At 38.2% G+C, this 13532-nt stretch overlaps 1 protein-coding gene across 4 annotated transcripts; it reads left to right on the forward strand.

Moving 5' to 3' along the window:
• Positions 1–1277: 1277 nt before the first annotated feature.
• Positions 1278–5118, forward strand: LOC104923502 (homeodomain-interacting protein kinase 2). 4 transcript variants are annotated; one of them, XM_010736615.3, is made up of 11 exons: positions 1278–1327; positions 1674–1896; positions 1994–2182; positions 2394–2575; positions 2763–2886; positions 3197–3319; positions 3433–3501; positions 3625–3806; positions 3895–4083; positions 4415–4626; positions 4892–5118. In XM_010736615.3, exons 2-11 carry the CDS (start codon positions 1705–1707, stop codon positions 5005–5007), a joined length of 1578 nt encoding a protein of 525 aa, XP_010734917.3. In that variant the 5' UTR covers positions 1278–1327; positions 1674–1704; the 3' UTR covers positions 5008–5118. The 4 variants fall into 4 exon arrangements, with proteins under 4 accessions (XP_010734917.3, XP_027146298.1, XP_027146299.1 ...); XM_027290497.1 differs by having other exon boundaries at positions 4418–4626; XM_027290498.1 differs by lacking the exon at positions 3197–3319.
• Positions 5119–13532: the final 8414 nt, after the last annotated feature.

Here is a 13532-nt window from a genome sequence, read left to right on the forward strand (position 1 = left end):
GGTTGGCACCATACAGCAATGCAGTGTTTGGTCTGCTGGGAAAAAAGAAGAAAAAGAGGATAAAGAGCTTCAATATGAGAAAATGTACCAAAACAATGCAATAAACAATCTTCACTTTGTTGTATTGTCTTTTTAAATTTGGTTTGATTCACTGCTCAGACTAATGATTTTCCTTTTGTGTTACTCTACTTCTAACAGATACACTTTGTCCTTCTGAAGTCTTTGTGATACGCATGAGTGCCAAACACAAACCTCAGCATGTGTTTACACCGTGATGAAATTAGATTTGTCCTGTGGAAGTCCATCAGTTTTATCTAGGTTTCTGTAATCCCTTATCATGACAAAGGAAATTAGATTTCTCAGATCAGGTTTAAGAAATTGGCCTATAGAAGAATCTCTGTAATATGTAATAAGTTCAACAACACTTATCTTCGAATTGAATCACGTTTCAACAACAACTGAACATTATAACATCCATGAATGTATTATTACAGCACTGATGCATTAGACTGCATTCACAGACTCCTGATTATAAAATTAATAAGACCAAATGGAAACAATTTAATTATATATAATGTTAACTTTGCAACACATTTGAGCAAATTAACTCTGGTGGGAAAAATACTGCACTTCTGCAGAGATGGACCAAAACACCATCAGAATGACGTCACAGGGCCATGTTCTCTGTGTGAATTTGTGGGGGTTATATTCACTAAGCTACAAAATCAACTTTGTATAGACTTAAGCAGACTGGGAGGATGTGGAGGTTGCGCTGTGCAAGAGGTTACAGAAAATGTTATTATTATTAATAATAACATTAATTGTACACATGCAATTTGCACATTTGTGTGCATGCACATGATGTACTTTTTTACTTTTATGTCAGGGATAAATATCTTTGTATCTATTTGTTTTATCCAGATGTGCCTAATAAACAGCATATCAATCTGTAGACAATGTATTATTTAAAATAAAACAAGTTCTAACCTGGAATAGACCATTCCATAATGGTGGAATACAGAATGACTGACACTGTACTTAAGACTGTTTCAGATATTTTAGCTCATTTCGCTCTGAACATCGTTCACGATAAGTCACATTTGAACATCTGGTAAGTTGATTCTCCAACTGCTGCATCCTACAGCAAAGAAAGCAATATATTAGTGATTATATTATGATATATTAATATAAGTCTCTTCTGAAGGTCAGGTTTTCATGAAGATCTGGTTGCAACACAAATTCTACTGACTTGTTTCACAACAATTGCCTTTTTTGTCTTTTTCAGCTTCTACATTACGTGTTAAAGTCTGCTGAAAATATCATACAGGTAATACAGAAATAATATACAGCTTTGTTTATGTACTTAGTGATGAACAGGGATGTGAAAGTGTAAAAACTAAAACAGTCAAAGCGAGTAAAGGATCTAAAAAATTGTTATTTCATGTGAGGTATCAGTTCTATTTTTATAGGTTTTTAAGATTTTGTAAGCTTACAGGATGCATTCATTTTTGAATTATGTTTAAATATATTTATTTAGTTTAACTTAGTTTGAAGGCTAACATGAATGATGATTGATTGATACTGACAGAACCTGATAAATCACATGCTTGCATGTCAGCCCCTGAGAGATGAGACACCATATTATGTGTCTAAATGTCTTCTTCTCCTCTCAGGTGTGAAAACAGCTAATTTCATCTTTCCACCATGAATGCCAACCGCTTGCAACTCGCTGTAGGAGACCTGATCTGCTCCACCACCTCTGACTATGAGGTGCAGCATCTGCTGGGTTCTGGCACCTTTGGGGTCGTCACCAAGTGCAAGAAGTTAGCCACCAATGAAATGGTAGCTGTAAAAATCCTCAAATCTAAGAGATACATTAACGAAGCAAAAAAAGAGGTACAGCACAAATTGTGTGCATTCATATTTTCTTTGTGTAATAATTCTAAAATTCAATGCATTCATATAAAGTCTCTCTGATATCTCCTACTTTCAGGAGATGATTCTTAAAAAGATGAAAGAGTTTGATTCACACAAGTTTAACATCGTCAGATGGAACGACTCTTTCGCTTACATGGGACATTTTTGTCTTGAGTTTGAAAAGCTCGACATAAGTCTTGATGAATTCATGCAGACGTGTAGTAACCCTCTGAAGTTGGTGGAGATCCGCCCCATTGTGCAACAGGTTTGTTCATGCAATACAAAAGTTGTAACACAAATTGCATTGTAGGGTCTAAAACTATTGATGAAATGTGTCCTTATATGCATATTACAGTTTCTTGAGTTGGTGGAGACATCCATTAATAAATATGTCATGGTCATTTGTCATAGTTTTGTTGACATAATGAACACTGCAGTAAACTGGATTTTTTTTTTACGGTTTTTCATAATATTAGCTGGCCACAGCTCTGGAGTTTCTAATGAACATAGGGATTGTTCATGCAGACCTAAAGCTTGCAAATATTATGCTGGTGGAGCAATTTAACCAGCCGCTGAGAGTGAAAATCATCGACTTTGGTTTAGCTTCAGACAATCCCAGGGCATGTACAGGTCTGACTCTTCAGACTCTGTGGTACAGGTAAGTAACTGACTGCACTGCTGTGCTAGAAAGGCTATCAAATGAAAGAAATACTGCAAGTTTTTAGTCAGCGTTATGTCGATCCAAACAAACTTATTTCATGAAATAAACAATACATAGAAGTTTAGTTCTCAGTTAATCAGTTAATACAACCACAGTAATGTGTGCTTCTCCTGCTTTGTCTAAGAGCTCCGGAGGTTTTACTAGGATGTCCTATCAACGAGGCTATTGATGTTTGGTCTCTGGGCTGCATCGCGGCTGAAATGTTGATGGGCATGGCACTGTTCCCTGGCAGTGATGAATATGATATGGTCAGTATCACATTTAAAACACAGCACAAGTGTTCACTTCAGCCATGATGTCTTTGTATTCATTTGATAAAAAAGGCCATAGTTCACTATTGTCACACATTTTTTAAGCATTTTCTTTGTTTCAGTACTTTTTAACGAGAGAAACCTTGACTCTCATTCACTTAATCCATAAAGTAAATGCTAATATTTTACCTCATCAGCAAATATCAGTGAGCTTCTAACTTGTAAGTACTCTAACCTTTGGAGAAATTCTCTGGTGAAAGCTTAAAAGTTTGATCTTGATGTACACACCATTGTGCTGCCCCCACAGATGAGGCATATCTTTTACACTATTGGAAAACCTTCAGACCACCTGCTGTTTGCTGGGCAGTATACAGGAAACTTTTTCTGTGCGAAAAATAGAGGATCAGAACTCCCCACGTGGCGCTTTATGGTAGCATTATTTGATCGTCATCTTACTGCGTATATTATGTAAAATGTTTTTTTGCTTTAATCAGTCTCTGTATCTGAAACAAATGAGCTAACTCAAACATTTTGTCTCTTTAGTCTGCGCTTGAAGTGAGAAATTTCACTTGTAACCAGTGCACGCTTTTTACCTTAAATCAGCTGGAAATGGTAGGATGTCTACTTTAGAATATATATATATATATATATATATATATATATTAGATATAGAAGTGTGTTGTTTTTTTTAAAGAAAACCTTCAGGTTCTCATTCCCATCTTTTTTCTGATCCAGGTACCTGAGGAACTCTCAGGAGAAGATGCCAGCATTGATGCATGTGAACGGGCAAGCTTTGTGGACCTGCTAACAAGGATGCTGAAGGTGGATGCCTCTGAAAGAATTACACCAAGCCAAATTCTTCAGCATCCATATATAACAATGAGCCACCTTGTTGAGACATTTGACAACAGTGACTAGTAAGTGTGTACTTAGATGCCACGTGTATTATCTCTGTGTTGACATAGATTGGTGAAGTTGTTTGACTTTGAGACTGGTTTCTTCTAGTGTCAAAACGAGTGTGGAGCTGATGAAGGCCTGTAATGATCTGAGCTCTGATGGCGACAATGCCACTTATGCAACCTTCAAAACGTGCACGTTGGACTACCACAGTGTTCCTGACGAGGATCACCTTGCTGGGTTGAGCAGCAGTGAGGAACCCATCCTCAACAACACTGATGATGAGTGTGGTAACAGGTAGGTGATGAGCTGATATTTTAGATGAATAGTTTGACTGGAACTTTTATTTGCTTAGTTACTCATAGTTAGATGAGAAAATTTATGGTACTCTAATGTGTGCACTAAAGCTAGAGCCAGTCATGCAACGATAAGGCTAGTGGCAGCACATCAAACCCCAGTTTGTCATTTTTAAACAAATCAGAGACGGCTTTATGCTGAGCTAAGCTAATCAACACCCATCTTTACAGTAGCAACATAGTCTCACTTTAAGATCTAACTCTTAGCAAGAAAGCAAATAAGCCTTTCTCCAAGATTTAAGAGATTCAAACATTATTTTTGATTGACATAGAAGACCAGAACCCACCGCGACTAAGACAAAAGGGGATGAATTCCTGGAAGCAGTGGTAACAGAAACAGGTGGGCAAACAAGCCCACGATTGTCACTGCTGCCCAAACGAAAGAGGGATGATGCTGACCAGTGTTTAACCTCAGATGCTGACTCCATAGCAAAGGAGAGGAGGAGCATAAACGTCAATGAAAAGCTGATTGTCAGCTTCAAAAGTAAGCTCATCTATGGCAGCACACACACACAATTTATTTTAAATCAATGAAGGTCTTGTTTATTATAAAATTTTATGATGGCTTATAATAGAAACATGTAACAAACCAGTTCCCAGAATTGCTAATTAAAATTCGACATGGGAGGAATATTATGGGAATTTATTAAGATATAGTCAGCATCATATGGTGAGATATTCTACCAGGATTAGCTTGGTGAACAATCAAACACTGTTTTTTTTTTTTTATTTATTTGGGGGTTTTTTAGAACTACTGACTAAAACAGAAGCCTGGTCCAGCTCGACCTCGGTCAAACCCCATGAGAGGAAGAAGAGAGTCTATGAGGATGATTCAGACTCAAAACAAGAAAAAAACTCCAGTTAAGAGAGGGTGGAGAACCTAATGAATCTGCTTATGAGTCCTCCACACTTGGATTCACTGTTGCCTTCCTTCCTCGGTCAAGCAATAAAAATACTGAAACAATATTATAAAGAATTTCCTTGACATGGTTAAACATGGTTACCTGGGCACTGAATACTTGCAAATTATTGGGATTAATGTTCAAGGTTCATATATTTATTTATATATTCATCATTCTACAACACAGGGCTGTACAGAACAATTTGATAAACTTGGCTAAACTTTATTAACTCGCTTTCATTTTGTGTTTCTCTGTTTGAAAGTTTCCTTGACCAACTGCTCCATCACTTTGACTCCAATAACATCTTTGAGCCTTCAGTCAGAATTTAGGCCACAGAATCAAAACACAAAATGACACCCAGGTGAAATCTGTAGTTGTAATTGTTGTTGATTTGAGCATATTATACTCAACCATCTCAGTTACATCCTCATGGTTTAGGTCGTACAATAAAAGAAAAGCTAACATTCAGTCTTGTATAAGGGGAACTCCTCTTTTTAAGATTAGAAAAATTATATTTTATATTTTTTTCACATGCATCAGATGACTTAACTGGCTAACTTGTCACCCAGTGTCATTTACTCTTTAGGTTCTATTATATTTAGATTTCTGGTCTACCGACCGCTCAGATCACTTTGCAGCACTTGTCACATTCACCCATTCACACATTCATACACTGATGGCAGAGGCTGCCATGCAACAAGCCAAGCGCTCATCAGAAGCAATACAGCGCTTCCTATCCAAAGCGCACACAATGATACTATCTCATACACTCCCACGGCACAGCCATCAGGAGTAATTAGGTGTACGATGTCTTGCCAAAGGACACTTCGACTGGACTGTGGGAGCCAGGAATCAAACCAAAGATCCTCCCATCACTAGATAACCTGCTCTTCCGCCTGAGACATAGTTGTTGCAAATTCTTCCTATTTTATACCATGAAGCCAGCAAGGCTCTGATCTAAGCCACTATCATCAGGATGACACTGTTCATCAGGAACGCTGGCTAAGGTTTAGTTTACACTCAAATCAAACACCTAATAACCTCAATAATTTCAAGCATATGGACAAACAATAATGGTGTCATGTTTCTCTTGAGGAAAGTCTGTATAAAGTATCAGATTTCAGCCATCACTGAGCTGGTGACAAAATAAAGTGTAGAAGATAGACAAAGGCTGCCGGCCTCTCCTGTATTTTCTGTAATCACACTGATGTCTCAAACATTCTCGTGTCTCATGTAGTGGTTAAAAGACAAAACGCTGGAGTATATTATCCTGTCAGTTATGGCATCATGAAACGTGTGTGTTACTGTGTGCATGGCAGCTTGTGGCAGAGAGGTGTAGCTCAGAGGTCTGTCAAAGAACATGTGAACACACACACACACACACACACACACACACACTGTAATTGAAAACCTCACACACACACACACACACACACACACACACTGTAATTGAAAACCTACCCCTTTAACATTGTGAAATGCCCTTAAGCCCTCTGGAATACTCTCTTCATCTCACCCCCCCTCTCTCTCCCTCTCTCTCTCTCTCTCTCTCTCTCTCTCTCCCTCCCTCTCTCTCTCCCTCACACACACACACACACACACACTCACACACACAGTAGACAAGTAAGTGAAAGAAAAATGGTTTAACATTATTACTGTTCAGCTATAAGGTCAGTAAGAAGGCATCTGTCTTTCTCACTACTCCCTGTCTAGAGAGAGATGCATAAAACCTAAAATTCGATTTCACCCTTGAAGGAGACGGCTAATTATCTGTTAGATTGGTAAGAATAAGACAGACAGGCAGGGCGATAGACAGGTTATAGTAATGCAAAGAAACAATTTGTCCTCTGGAGAGACAGACCAAGATGGTGAACTCCTGTCTGCACTGAACTCATTTGTCTTTATAATTAAACTCTTAATCTAAGTCTTAAAATGCCACTTTAAATACATTATAAACACTGTATGACAATGTTATAATAGTGTCAGTCTACTTGTTTCGATAGTCAATAAGTAAAATATTAAAATACAAGCTACTATGTTGTATAGGCCATTACATTAGACACATTTCCCCAAATTGTAGCCTGACGTATTTCTATAAAAAATGTCCAAATAGTTTCTACTTCTAGTTTACAGATCATCTGCAGGATTACGCAGAATAAAGCAGTTTGTTTCAAGATATAAGAAACATGTTGGATAAGAAAGGCCTGTGTTTTTGCATATGGACTTGTTTATTTTGTATCCTAAATGACAATTTTCAAATGCAAAGAAGAGGGGCACCCCAGTTGTTAAACTGGTCGTACTACATATCAAAGACTGGTCTTTGGGCAGAGGCCCATGCAGGTTTTACGCCTCCATGTCATCTCCTCTCTCTACGGTCAATGTCAAATAAAGTGAAACGGCAGAGAAAACAAATAAAGAGGAGACATATAGAAGAGGAATAGAACTGTGGAGTTCAGATATCTGTTACAACCGCTGCTAAAGGGGAAGCAACATGAAGGAGATAGTTGTTTAGTTTGTTTGGTACAACGCGCTGATGTTCAGAGAAGCACGATGAGTCCAGGTACGTTTCAAAGTATTTAATAAGATGACATAATGTGGTTTACCGTACACTGTTAGCATGTATTACAATGCATTCAAGCTAAACGAAAAGCGGTCAACAAAAATTACAGCTACCTAACCTGCCTCTCTCCTCCCCTAGTGCAGGTGATTCAGCCCCTAATATAACCTATGTCGATCATCTGCTGGCACCCATGTGACCCAAACCACACACATCACCGTGGCAACCAGACCAAATAAATCAAACCAAGAATACTGAAAAACAAAACAATATATGGCTCCTACATAGACAATGGTGGAACGTAACTAAGTACATTTACTCACATACTGTACATGATGTACTTTTTACTTCACTACATTTATTTGACATCTTTATTAGGATCTTTGGAGTTTAAGATGATAAGAACGAGTGAAACATTAGCAAAATTAGTTATCTCCACAAGCTACACTGTGTTTTCATAGTGTTGCAACTCTATGACAATTTTCCACCACTGTAAATAGAAAAGACATTTTTAGGTTTGAGTAGTTAATTATGGGATTTAAGCCTCCTTAAGATACATATGTTTTACACTCACTATACTAGACAGTTCTATAGGTTTGATCATGTTTTCTTTGTACAACAACCACTGGTCCAAGTAAATGCTATGCTTTACTTTTTGTCCCTACTTTAAGATTCAGTAAAATCCAAATAATTGCCCGATTTCCTCCATAGGCTTCCCCGGCTCTTCTCCTCTCACATACACAACAGACAAATGTGTCTACTCACTCGGCTGATAAATGTGTGAGTGTGTGTAAGTCATCAGTTTCTCCTTTGAAAAAGGCTGAATAGCCCAACAGCCAGAGAGTGAATTGGTGCCACACACCAGACCTCCAGTTCTCCAAATCACCCGACTGTGTCTATACACAATGATGTCACACATCTTTTCTCAGCATACAGGCGTGCATACACTGCATGCAAATACATTGTGAGCATATTTGATATTTGAATCAAAACTGGAAATAAACAGAAAAATACCACAAGCTGATATTTTGAAAGCATTTTTCAGCCATGCAGAGTCTTAAAGTTTAGAAGACTAAGCCCTTTCTTTTGAGGGCTTAAAATGTTAGAAACATGTTAGAAAATCAAATTCCTAAATTCACTAAAATATGAATATAAGTAAATTGACTGGTTTTATTTCATCACAGGAACAGAAAATAAAATGAATGTGAATCAATTAAGAAATTCCTTCTCCCCTTCTATCTACACTTTCTAATCTCCATTCATCTCATCTTATCTCACCTTTTCATCGTTTGTTCCATACAATTTTATCTCTTCCTGTCTCCTCTGAATAACCTCATGTCAGTCGTTCTCCTAACTTCTAACAATAGAACATAAAATAATGCAATTCAATCAAACTCATGTCATTTCATCTTCACTCGTTGCTGAATGACTAGTCGAACAGAGTCCTAATGAAGTGCATGCAGTGACTAGAGTTGATGGCATTGATTGCCACAAACACAGAACACAATAAAGTCTCAGTGTGAGAGACAACAGCAGACAAGACTCCTTTCTGCTCATCACAACAGAAAAGAAATCACGGACACGTCTGTCTCTCTCTGTCTCCTCCCATCTCCAGTCTCAGGCCTTTAATGTATAAGTAAGGCTCATTATTTTCAGATTTTATTATTAAATAAATATGCAAATCAGACATTTATTTTTATGTAATATTGTTATATTTTCTTTAATGGGTTTGAGGAATTTCAGTGCATACAGTATGGCTCATCCCATATACTGTTAACTGTGTTTTCTTCCACTAACCCTACCTTTTGGGTTCTTGAGGATATAAAATTCATTTCTTTTTAACTATATGTGCTGGAGAAAAAAAAAGTATGTATTTTAAGGTAAATATGTATAAAAAGGAAGGACACACATAGAAAACAGATTGAGCAAAAAAGACACACAATATGCACACACAGCCAGGCTACACAAGTTACTCTCTAAAGTAAGGTACCCCAATATATCCTGTTACACGTTACATTATGTGCATTTACATAAGTAAACATGTTAGGATACTACTGAAATATACAGACAATATCTTCTTGCTGCAGAACACCGGCAATGATTATAAAGACAATAATAATGCTATCAAGAGATGAAGAAAGTGAGCACTCAAATGATTTTTGGCTCGTTCTGTGGGTACTTAACATCTTAATAAAATCTCAATTAAATATTGAATTAATTCATTAGTTTAACAGAATTTTTTGTTGTGGTGCTGACTTAGGAGTGTAGCAACGTTTAATTGACTAATCGTGCACATTGATAGTTAAAATGGATAAACCACAAGTGTCGTAGTGACCACCCTCACTGGTGATCAAAGATCTTTAAGGCAGCAATGTTGTCTTCATTCAGGTTCATGAAGAGGTACAAAAGGCTATAAAGACAGGGCAACAGCAGTTGTGTACAAATTCTGGTATGATGAAGGTTAAAGAAAGATTATGGCACATAAAAACTTGGTCAAAGAGTAACACACCCCTTGAAAATCTTGTTTTCGCTTATACACGCTGGTTTAACTTCTCACCTTATGCCAGAACTCACAGGTGAAACAGTACTGAAACTTTCAACTGGAGAGGGCAGTGAAACACTCAGCCAAGAGTTCAGTTACTCTTAAAAGTATGTTTGGGGTTAGACAACAAAAACATGCAGTTAAGGGTAAAGACAGGATGTGATTTGAAGTCTCCTGCATAAAAGTCTCATGCACTACACGCCTATCCACAACCTCAACCTCCACACTTGTACTTTCCACCTGGCTACATAAAATGCACAGTGTTTCCTACATTGGCTTTAAATGTGGGGCGTTGGATGTAGATCAATAGATACAGAATCATCCAGTATGTTTAGATCACATCATATACTGTATTAATCATATATTATTTTCCAGTCAAACCTCATAAGAGCATCCTTCTCTCAGGCAAAACATAATGGAAAAGAAAGAATGCCACGTATGTATTCACCACTGACCAGCTCTCATATCATACAACCCCTGCTCCTCTAACCCATGTGCCATCACATACTAGAAGCATGGCCGAGTGCTTGAGTGGAATTACACAAAAAAGTGTATTTTCAAAGATTTGTCTTGAATTTGTGCCAGGCAAGAGGAATTCATTGTAACTTAAAAGCACCTTTGTCCATTAAAAGAAATATTAACTGAAGTGTGAAAATGCTGTAATGGCCGTAATACCTGAAAGGAGTGCTGGTGTCACATGACTACCCATAACAGCGAGGTATGTGTGTTATGGTCTCACATCTCAGCGGGGGGTGCGCTGTGTGAAAAATCAAACCGCTCCACAGCAAATATTTGTGTATGTGTTTACCACTTTATGTTGTCAAAATGGATGTTAGGTGCTGCCAAAAAAATCTAAAACATCATTTTGGTGGGTGCTGTGTTTCCTTGGCAACAGACACCACATTAACCACTTAGAAACAGGCCAAAAGGCATTTCACAGGAGGATGCCGTGTACCTTGGCAGCACTCAGAAATAAGTGTTGTTGGCCTTAACAGCATCCTCCATATCATCACCGAGGTGAGACAGCCAACATACAAAAAAATCTGGTGGAATGGACCAATTGGCCGTTTTGGTTTCACAGGATGGATGCCATTGAAAGCCAAACATTGTTTTATATATGAGCTCTCCTCTGCTCTTGGAAAACAATAGCATTAAAAAACAATTGCTCAATTGCAGAAAGGACGTACAGCTGTAGGGTTTCCTGTAGATATCAACATTGTGTACGTCTTTTACTATAAATTTGCACTCATATGTAGTCTGGTTAATGGTGTCATTCAACTGCAAGAGGTACCTTACTGTATGCTTAACGGCAGTAACACACACCACCAACTACTTAATTTTGGTGAAACTGGATCATATTTTATGGAGAAAATGTTTTTCTGGTTTCACCTCTGATGTCCTCCGGGTGCTCTGCATCAACTCAATATGATTTACAGATGGACATTAAAGTAAACTGCTGCACACTATAGCAGCTGTTAGCTAATGTTAGCTCAGTGTGTTAGCCAGGCTACCTGGATCATGAGCTCAGAGCGCTAAGGGAGTGTTAGTGTTTGTACCACAGGTGTTTTTTGAAAGAGGATATTTTCAGGCCCAGGGCACAAATGAATGCTGATGGGAAGCAGAGCCAGTGTTGTGCCAGAACTGGAGCTGAGCAAGCAGGAAATGTAACAAGGCAGCCTCTTTGGACATACTGTCAGAGGCGAAAAAGACCAAAGGTGATGTTGGTGGAGGATGCTAAGAGAAGACAGAGTGACTGAGCAAGAAGCCACTGAACATGAGTAATACTGACTTTTAGTCGTTGGCGAGAGCTTTGTGAAATAAAAGGCTTAAAGACAGATGCTGAGCTGAGCTTCTTACTGATGGACTAGTAAGTAATATTAACTGGCTGCTATGTCTTGTGTTGTTGAAATTGAGGGCACTAGATAGCAAAAATACAAATTTCTATGAAGTGTTATTTTGAGATACACTTTAAGTTGAGAGGCTAAACAGCAGCCATGAAGCCACTAACATATTACTGTCCGTCCCAGTGGGCATAATGTCAAAGTGTTCTGGATTATTTCTTTGTTGTCTTGCAGAGAAGACTTAATCACCTTGAACGGGATCTCCTCTACCATTGACCACTGAGCAGCTCAGGAGTGCCTCTAAGTGTGTAGGTGTGTGCGTGAGTGTGTTGCCTGATCATTTGGAGCATGAAGAACAGAAAGAGTTTGCAGATTAAAGGAAGCTCAGGGGATTATGGTCATTTCCTGTCTGTAAGCTGTAAATTAGCCTTGCAGTACCGCAGGGGAAAACAGAACCAAAACCACAATCCTGCTGAACTCAACCAACAGATCTTAGTACAAACTTTTACCATGAAATACTTCTTTTAATGATGTGGCTTATATTGATGTACACATTGGTGGTCTTATCACTGCTATTCTTATGAATAACTAATATTTGAAGACAAAAGATACTTTAGAAATCTAAAAGATGAGTGGAAAAATTCTGGACTTGGTGCCAGTCTGTCAGAATCAAAGAGCATGACAGAGATTCCATTTTCTAAATATATTTGAGCAGGAAGTAATCCATCACAGACAAGGCAGCGACACTGCTATTTATTCCTTTAACAAGCTTTAATAGACTAGAATGCATAGCAGATTGCTCATGTATAATGGTGTGCTCAGTCTGAATGTGAGGCTGGATTTTATATGCAGTGTATGCAAAGACAATAAAAGGGCAAAAGTAGATGCAAACAATGCCTACAATTTACTGCAGGCGGCACAAATTTATTGTAAGTGCTTCAGCTTGAGCAAAAACTTTGAAATCTTATCCTTAACTTATCCCAAACTTCAACGGGACTTGGAGTTTGCAACATATCTCAGCTGCAGATGGGCACTTGTTGGTACAGTTCTCACCGAAGTGTCCAAGTTACATGCAACTGAACCTACATTTTAGAACTCAGCAGAACTGTGGTCAAATAATTAAATACTTTTATTCACAAACCTAATGTAGTGGTAGTTATCTGTGATGTTGTTGATGAAGTTCACTCTCCTTACTGCAGTCTAAAAATGTAAATCCTTAGGTGTGATGTTGCAGACTTTCTATGTCTTTTTGTGTAGAAATGATAGACTGTATAAAACATGGACATCACATCTGTGACGTCACTCATAGGTTAAAGTAGTAGTCCTGCATGATAGTCCTGCATCTGCTGCCTACCAGGCAATCATAAAATGGAGTGTGGGTGGAGTTGAGATAGGCTGAAAGAAGCCGGATTGCTACACGCTGACTCAGGAAGCTATGAAGAGAAAAGGAGAAAATGACTGACTGACTGATCAGGAGGCTGCTGGACAAGAGTAAATCCAGGACTGACTTTTAATTGTTGGGGAGAGCTTAATGAAATAAAAGGCTGA

Source organism: Larimichthys crocea, chromosome XVII, assembly GCF_000972845.2.
Source record: "Larimichthys crocea isolate SSNF chromosome XVII, L_crocea_2.0, whole genome shotgun sequence".
In the NCBI taxonomy this organism is placed as follows: domain Eukaryota; kingdom Metazoa; phylum Chordata; class Actinopteri; family Sciaenidae; genus Larimichthys; species Larimichthys crocea.